At 43.9% G+C, this 9,493-nt stretch overlaps 1 protein-coding gene across 1 annotated transcript; it reads right to left on the reverse strand.

Moving 5' to 3' along the window:
- Window positions 1-7,185: 7,185 nt before the first annotated feature.
- LOC123155651 (uncharacterized) lies at window positions 7,186-9,263 on the reverse strand. Its single transcript, XM_044573793.1, has 2 exons — window positions 8,659-9,263; window positions 7,186-7,670 (listed from the first exon to the last, which is right to left on the reverse strand). Exons 1-2 carry the CDS (start codon window positions 9,182-9,184, stop codon window positions 7,522-7,524), a joined length of 675 nt encoding a protein of 224 aa, XP_044429728.1. The 5' UTR covers window positions 9,185-9,263; the 3' UTR covers window positions 7,186-7,521.
- Between the last annotated feature and the right edge of the window lie 230 nt (window positions 9,264-9,493).

Below are 9,493 nucleotides of genomic sequence, written 5' to 3' on the forward strand. Positions count from 1 at the left end.
TGACAAGACATTGCACCAAATCATTCTGTAACCTTGGTATGATTTCTGGATCGATTACCTTCTGAGAGATTGCATTGAGAAATGCACATAGCTTCACAATGGCTAATCGAACGTTTTCCGGTAGAAGCCCCCTCAATGCAACCGGAAGCAGTTGAGTCATAATCACGTGGCAGTCATGAGACTTTAGGTTTCGGAACTTTTTCTCTGCCATGTTTATTATTCCCTTTATATTCGACGAGAAGCCAGACGGTACCTTAATACTGAGCAGGCATTCAAAGAAGATTTCCTTCTCTTCTTTGGTAAGAGCGTAGCTTGCATGACCCTGATGTATGCCGTCTTCTCCGTGCATACATTGCTGGGCCTCCCGTGCCTCAGGTGTATCTTTTGTCTTCCCATACACGCCCAAGAAGCCAAGCAGGGTCACGCAAAGATTCTTTGTCAGGTGCATCACGTCGATTGCGGAGCGGACCTCTAGGTCTTTCCAATATGGCAGGTCCCAAAATATAGATTTCTTCTTCCACATGGGTGCGCGTCCGTCAGCGTCCTTCGGAACAGGTTGTCCGCCAGGACCCTTTCCAAATATCACCTTCAAATCCTTGACCATATCATGTACATCAGCACCAGTACGGTGGCGAGGCTTCGTCCGGTGATCCGCCTCACCTTTGAAATGCTTGCCTTTCTTTCTTACGGGATGCCTGCTCAGAAGAAATCGACGATGTCCCAGGTACACATTCTTCTTACAACTATTCAAATATATACTGTCGGTATCATCCAAACAGTGCGTGCATCTGCGGTATCCCTTGTTTGTCTGTCCTGAAAGGTTACTGAGAGCAGGCCAATCATTGATGGTCACGAACAGCAACGCCTTTAGGTCAAATTCTTCCCCCATGTGCTCATCCCACGCACGTACACCTGTTCCATTCCACAGTTGTAAGAGTTCTTCAACTAATGGCCTTAGGTACACATCAATGTCGTTGCCGGGTTGCTTAGGGCCTTGGATGAGCACTGGCATCATAATGAACTTCCGCTTCATGCACAACCAAGGAGGAAGGTTATACAAACATAGAGTCACAGGCCAGGTGCTATGGTTGCTGCTCTGCTCCCCAAAAGGATTAATGCCATCTGCGCTTAGACCAAACCATACGCTCCTTGCGTCATCTGCAAACTCCTTCCCGTACTTTCTTTTGATTTTTCTCCACTGCGACCCGTCAGCGGGTACTCTCAACTTTCCGTCTTTCTTACGGTCTTCTCTGTGCCATCGCCTCGCCTTGGCATGCTCTTTGTTTTGGAACAAACGTTTCAACCGTGGTATTATAGGAGAATACCACATCACCTTGGCAGGAATCTTCTTCCTGGGGCGCTCGCCCTCGACATCACCATGCTCATCGCGGCTGATCTTATAGCGCAATTCACCACATACCGGGCAAGCGTTCAAATTCTCATACTCACCGTGGTAGAGGATGCAATCATTAGGGCATGCATGTATCTTCTGCACCTCTAACCCTAGAGGGCAGACAGCCTTCTTTGCTTCGTACGTACTCTCGGGCAATTCGTTGTCCTTTGGAAGCATATCCTTTATCATTACCAACAACTTTCCAAATCCATTGTCAGATACACCATTCTCTGCCTTCCATTGCAGCAATTTCAGTGCGGTGCCCAGCTTTTTCTTGTCACCTACGCAATTCAGGTACAACAATTTTTTGTGATCCTCTAACATGCGCTGCAACTTCTTCTTCTCCAAATCACTTGCGCAGTTTCTCTTTGCATCGGCAATGGCCCGACCTAGATCATCAACGGGCTCATCTGATGCCTCTTCTTCAGTTTCTTACCGCATTGCCGGCTCAGCTTCTTCCCGCATTACCGGCTCAGCTTCTTCCCCCATTGTTGTATCATCGTATTCAGGGAACCCATGGCCAGGATAGTTGTCGTCCTCCTCTTCTTCGTCATTGTCTTCCATCATAACCCCTCTTTCTCCGTGCTTGGTCCAAACATTATAGTGGGGCATGAAACCGGACTCAAACAGGTGGACGTGAATGGTTCTTGACGTAGAGCAATTGTGACCATTCTTACAGCCAACACATGGACAAGGCATGAAACCATCCGCCCGCTTGTTTGCCTCAGCCACAAGCAGAAAAGTATGCACGCCCTCAATGAACTGGGGAGAGCATCGGTCATCGTACATCCATTGCCGGCTCATCTTCCTTACACAACACCGAATAGACCAAATTAATACAAGTTCATACATAAAGTTCATACAACACTTAAATGAAACAAACAAATAACTCTCTAGCTAAAGCATTTAAATGCAACAACAAATGCGATCAAGATCGCAACTAAGGTAACAATTGATCCAACAGCATAATGATACCAAGCCTCACTATCGATGGCATATTTTCTAATCTTTCTAATCTTCAAGCGCATTTTCTCCATCTTGATCTTGTGATCATCGACGACATCGACAACATGCAACTCCAATTCCATCTTCTCCCCCTCAATTCTTTTCAATTTTTCTTTCAAGTACTCGTTTTCTCTTTCAACTAAATTTAACCTCTCGACAATAGGGTCGGTTGGAATTTCTGGTTCACATACCTCCTAGATAAAAATATCTATGTCAACTTGATGGGCATAATTTGTCATAAACACGAAATGCAACAAATAGTTTTAAAAGAGAATATACCACATCCGAATCATAACAAGGACGAGGGCCGACGGGGACGGATATCAAAACCATGGCACTATGTATAACAAAGAACGTACGGGTAAGATAATTATTATACGAGTAACTATATATCCAAATCACACAAACATCAATTTTTTATATAAAATTTCATGAACAAGAGGCTCACCACAAGGTGGTGCCGGCGACGGGACGGTGCGGGCGATCGACGGTGGTTACGACGGAGATTTAGAAGGCACTAAGTAAACCACACCTACATATGCAAACTAAGTGTTATTTTGACCTCAAATTGCATATAAATCAAATACTACCACATATAATTCCTCCCAAATTACTAAAACCCACAATTAATCACTATATAAACCAATGCAAGAGCTAATCTAACAATGAGAGATGAAAGGACAAAGTTGCTAACCTTGGTGATCATTTGAATGGATGAGGGCCTGCAAATCTTGACAAATTTGGGGCAAATTTTGTGATGAACTCGAGAGGAAGAAGGGAAGAACAGAGGAAAGGGAGAGGGGAAAGGGGGAAGAACAGAGTGCGGGTGGACGAAGGGTTTATATAGGACGACATTTAGTACCGGTTCGTGCCACGAACCGGTACTAAAGGTGCCGGAAGGGCCCCACTCTGACAACATCCTGCCACCACTTTCTTTAGTACCGGTTCGTGGCACGAACCGGTGCGAAAGGTTCGCCACGAACCGGTACTAAAGAGCTCCTCCCGCCTAGCCGTTGGAACCGGCACTAATGAACACATTAGTGCCGGTTCTGTTACAAACCGGGACTAATGTGTCTCACATTTGACCCTTTTTCTACTAGTGAACAAATCCAGAGAAATGCGAGCACCAGTGTTAAGTTTAGGACTCGAACCTTGGTGGACTCGAGACAGGAGTGTCCTCCTAACCATCTAACCACAGGTTGGTTGGTTACGCCAGTTAGCATTTGAGTTTATCGACCGGACATAATAGATAATTTAACTCGTACTTATTTTAATTTTGCTAATATCTTTTGTTTAAGATCACTGTTTAGATGGCAATTCCTTTCATCAACTGAAGTAGTTAGAGCTAGCCAGCAAGTGCACGTTTTGTTGGCCGCACAGCAGTTAGTCATTAGCACTTGCTCTGTTGGCATAGCCCTAGTGATGAGTAGTGAACCAGCTCGTACGTCTCATGCACGCCGAGGGAGATAATAAAGCTAATCAGACCAGATGTTAGTTACGCCGGGACGCAGCCGCAGAAGGTCGGTCCGCCAGATGTTAGCTGTTGTGTGGGGTTCTTGGGCTAGAAGCCCGTGGCAGAAGGTCGGTCCTGATGACACCTCTGCCGTCCTTTTTTTTTTGAAAGTTTATTCTCAACTTATTGTATTTTTGCAAAAACAAAAAACCTGCCGTTCCATGGTTTACAAAGTCATTTGTTCCCTCGTACATACTACTTCCTCTCACCTTATAGTCATTTGCATGGCTACACTTCTTATATATTTTTTTCACGTCTCGCTTTTAAGTTCGGAATGGTCTTGGAGACAAAAATTTAGTACAAGTTGTTGTTCACATAAAGTTCCAAGCATAAAAAAATACAAAAATGATAGTACTATAGAATAAAAAGGGATGCAACATAATTGTTGCTTTCTCTATTTGCAAATAGGTAAACATGTCATTGACATGTGCGGTCTCCAATATGCATATTCAAGGATTACATATTTATAGACATGTAGACATCTATAACATGTATGTTATGAAAATAGTTTTCATAGTACGATTAAAATCAATTATTTGTATACTACATATTATTGCGAAAATAGTCATTGACATGTGCGGTCTCCAATATGCATAGTCATGTGATCATGCATTACGGAATGAGTAAAGTGACTTGCCAGTAATGAGATTGAACGAGGTATTGGGATACCGACGATCGAATCTCGGGCAAGTAACGTACCGATTGACAAAGGGAATTGTATACGGGATTGCTTGAATCCTTGACATCGTGGTTCATCCGATGAGATCATCGTGGAACATGTGGGAGCCAACATGGGTATCCAGATCCCGCTGTTGGTTATTGTCCAGAGAGCTGTCTCGGTCATGTCTGCATGATTCCCGAACCCGTAGGATCTACACACTTAAGGTTCGGTGACGCTAGAGTTGTTATGGGAATTAGTGTGCAGTTACCGAATGTTGTTCGGAGTGCCGGATGAGAACCCGGACGTTACGAGGAGTTCTGGAATGGTCCGAGGTAAAGATTTATATATGGGAAGTCCTATTTTGGCCACCGGAAAATGTTCGGGATTTTTCGGTATTGTACTGGGAAGGTTCTAGAAGGTTCCGGAGTGGGGCCCACCTGCATGGGGGGACCCACATGAACGTGGGTAGTGGGGGCAAGTCCCCACACCCCAGGTCAAGGCGCACCAATATCCCCCCTTAGAAGGAATAAGATCATATCCCAAAGGGATAAGATCAAGATCCCTAAAAAAAAGGATAACAATCGGTGGGGAAGGAAATGATGGGATTTCTTTCCTCCCACCTTTGCCAATGCCCCAATGGACTTGGAGGGCAAGAAACCAGCCCCCTCCACCCCTATATATAGTGGGGAGGCGCATGGGAGCTTCACCCTTCCCCTGGCGCAGCCCTCTCCCTCCCCAACACCTCCTCCTCCATAGTAGTGCTTGGCGAAGCTCTGCCGGAGAACTGCAAGCTCCACAACCACGCCGTCGTGTTGCCGGAGCTCTCTCTCAACTTCTCCTCTCCCCTTGCTGGATCAGGAAGGAGGAGATGTCCCCGGGCTGTACGTGTGTTGAACGCGGAGGCACCGTTGTTCGGTGCTTAGATCGGATTCGGTCGCGATCTGAATCTCTTAGTGAACGACTCCACCGACTGCGTTCTTGCAACGCTTCCGCATCGCGATCTTCAAGGGTATGAAGATGCACTCCCCTCTCTCTCGTTGCTAGTTACTCCATAGATGGATCTTGGTGATGCGTAGAAAATTTTGAATTTCTGCTACGTTCCCCAACAGTGCCCACACGTTGTTAAAGCTTTACTCTAAGTCATCTATTTACAAATATAGGTGGTTCTATTCTTGTTCATTTATATTATATATTGGTACCATTGTTAAAGCTTTTGAGTGGGCGTACTTTTCCATATATGATTTTATGATCTATGATTGCTAGGGAAAACCAAATTCTCATTATTATGCCTTTTAAGACTCTTTTGATAATATTGGGTGGTGATTCAAATTTAAATATTGATGTGTCTTGCATATCTAAACACCTTGCCAATCTAATGTATTTTTGCAACAAAAAAAAACCTGCCATGCTATGGTTTAGAAAGTCATTTGTTCCCTCCTACATAGTACTTCCTCTCACCTTATAGTCTTTTATGCAGCTACACTTATATTATTTTTTCATGTGTCACTTTTAAGTTTGAAATGGTCTTCAAGACAAAAAATTAGTAGAAGTAGTTGTTCATATAAAGGTCCAGGCATAAAAAAAAGAAAAATGATAGTATTACAGAATAAAAAAAGGGATGCAACAAATGTGTTGCTTTCTCTATTTGCAAATAGGTAGACATGTCATTGACATGTGCTGTCTCCAATATGCATATTCGAGGATTGCATATTTATAGACATGTAGACAACTATAAGTTGTATGTTATGAAAATAGTTCTCATAGTACCACTAACATCAATTATTTTTGTACTACATGTTACTCCCTGCATCTCAAAATAAGTGTCTCAACTTTGTACTAGCTTTAGTACAAATTTTACTAAGCTCAAGACACTTATTATGGGACAGAGGGAGTACAACTCAAATTTAGAGAAGCTTTACTGGAAGATCTCTATAAAGTCATCTATTTACAAATATAGGTGGTTCTATTCTTGTTTATTTAAACTTTATATTGGTACCATTGTTAGAAGATTTTGAGTGGACGTACTTTTCCATACATGATTTTATGATTTATTAATGCTAGGTAATTGGATAGGGTAAACCAAACTCTCATTATTATGCCTTTTAAGACTCTTTCAATAATATTGATTGGTGATTGAAATTTAAATATTGATGTGTCTTGCATATCTAAACACCTTGCCAATCTAATCTAACCTATCTGCATACTCAATCATGAATGACAAATCTTTCTCTATCGCACGACAAAGATTCAAATGGACGGACAAAGATTCGAATGACCCCACATCAAAGGAAAAAATAAAATCAACTAAAAATTAAAAAACCATATAAAAACAAAAGAAAAAAATAACAAATAACTGATAATGAGGTTTAAGGACAGACCATGTGCTAGAAGCTTCCACACTAGGTGGGGTTTCAGGAAGAGTTATACTACTAGCCATGCCTTATCCTAGCACACAGAGGGCACGTCGAACCGATGACCTTTTGGCATAAGTGAAGAGTACGGCACAACTGTGTCAGGACTGTTCTTCAAGCCAAATAAAAAACCCGACTAACCTAAAACAAGGGCACTCAAAAATCTAGATCGTAAGAGTTCACAGTATTATAAGAAAGCGAATGAGAATAGAGGGAGAGAAGCCCCCTGTCTTATTCTTATATGTGAAATGAGTCCTGGGTCAGCCACAGCTCCAACCAAGGTGTCTACCACTAGACCACATAAGAGCTCGGTATTGTTAATGGAGAAGCAAAGAGCAAGGCAAGGGCTCCGAGAGAATAAGAAAAATGCGTGTGTGGGAGGATCATAATAGTACATTATATCATCCTACTATGAAGATATCGACTATTCTCCAAGAAGCTGAAACGGTGCTGTTCCGATGTATCCGCCGTGTAGTAGTGACGACTCCGCTCTTCTAAGCCAGCGAACCCGACAGGCATCGCAGTACCAAACTCAACATCAACTCCTACGCTTCCTTGGTACATGCTGGAATGTCCAAGCCCGTTGCTCTGGTGCCTTCATGACAGGTGGAGCTGCTATGCTCGTCGGGATGGCCGGATCTGCTGGGCTCGGCATGCTATCCAGACCTCTGCAGCGACCAAACTCCCCTGATTGCAATCCAAAAATAGATCATCACCATCATGACAGAAACATCCGTATAGAAAGTAAAATACGCGACCTATCTGCCTCGTATATCTACTATACTGCATATTCTCCTGCTTTTATTTAACCAAAGGCTGTTGCACTTTCTTGTGCTCAAAAGAAAATGTTATAATACCCTATGTATACGTCAGGCTTCTTTGGAAAGGATATCTCAAAATCGGTGGATGGATGGACTCTTGTTATACTTATTTGATCTGTGACCAGAGGGCAAGACACACAAAATCTGTATTGAATTTACCAAAGATTGATGAGAGGGATCATGTGATGATGGTACTAAACAAGAAAATATAATTTCACACAAATCAATCCGTGTCTTCGTTTACTTCTAGTTCTAAGACAACGGTAAGACAAGCTCCACACAAATGGACAAAATTGGGAAATGGCATCCTGTTGCTCATATCATTTCTAAACACTTAACTGTTGTACATCACGGGCTGTTAAAAGATGATCTGAATGTTCCAGCCATATCCAACATAGAGTATCCCAATCATATTCTCTATTATTGTCAGAGTGGTATCTGCCGCAACTGCACTTTTGTTTACTCATTCAGAATCAAGCTTTGGTTTCAAGTAAATTTGCCATCTTTATTGACACTTCTATTACAAAATCTGCTGGTAAGAAAAGCTGTGCAAAGTGGAGCAATGATGTCCCCCTTAGAGCACAGTATGCTTCTTCAGATAAGATTTGCCATGGAGGTAAGTGCCTCTGACTTCACATGTCTTGAATAAATTCGACAAATTTCACAATGACTTTGTAGAGAACCCGTAAGCAAGTCAAAATAGATTGCCATATTTAAAGATAGCTACAGTTAAATAATAAACTGAAGAACATGACTGTTTAAGTTCTTAGTGAAAACTGCCATGTGTGAGTTGTAACACACAATAAGTTCGGGGCTACCGCCACAAAGTAAAAAAGGATGAGCTATATATTTACCTGAAGAATACAAACTTGTGAAAGGATGATATTGGTGCCTCACAATGCTTTCACAAAGTTTCCTTGACTCAACTGACTCAAGTTGAACCATGAAGACGTCGTTGTTCAACTTTATAAGAATTGCGTCGTCGTCCTCCACATACCCGACTATAGCTGTTTCGGCAGCCCTCATATTCAGGACGAGCTCGAGATTCACGGTATTCCGCGGAAACCATGTGGCGGCACCATCCCCATCAGCCTTCAGGTCCCACATTTGGAGGCTTGGATACGACAACATGGCGAAGCCAACACCGCCATCCTCTGCCCGGATGATGTGGATGAAACTTTTCGATTTCTGGATATCTCTAACAGGAAGTTTTTGGATCACGGCTAGGCTCTGCCTACCAATATCAAACTCAAGTAACTCCATGTCATAAGATCCATGGATCCACCAGTAAAGGGAGTTGCCGGCGAGGGTTGAGGGGCGGCTGAAATCGACGTAACCGCCTTCCAATCGTTCCGGCGCCGAGATCAGGTTGCCCCACATGCTGGTCTCCGACGAGTAGACACGGGCGCGGGCTCGGGAATCATAATTCCCTCTGGAGAAGGTCTGCACCAGGACCACCTTGAAGGGGCTGGAGTGGCATCCCACGTGCACGTGCCCGGGGTCGCCATCGGCGCAGAGCACCGCCCCGTGGGCCATGTTGCCCGAGCCGAACTCCGGCGGGAGGGCGCCGCGGCGCTGGTCGCCGGTGACGGGGTCGCACACGAGGGCCTCGCGCCGCCGGTGGTCGACGACGAGGACGCGCCCGTGGCGGCACCCGAGGAGCGTGCCGTGGTAGGGGTAGGAGTCGGC

This window comes from Triticum aestivum, chromosome 7B (assembly GCF_018294505.1).
Source record: "Triticum aestivum cultivar Chinese Spring chromosome 7B, IWGSC CS RefSeq v2.1, whole genome shotgun sequence".
NCBI classification, from domain to species: Eukaryota; Viridiplantae; Streptophyta; class Magnoliopsida; order Poales; family Poaceae; genus Triticum; species Triticum aestivum.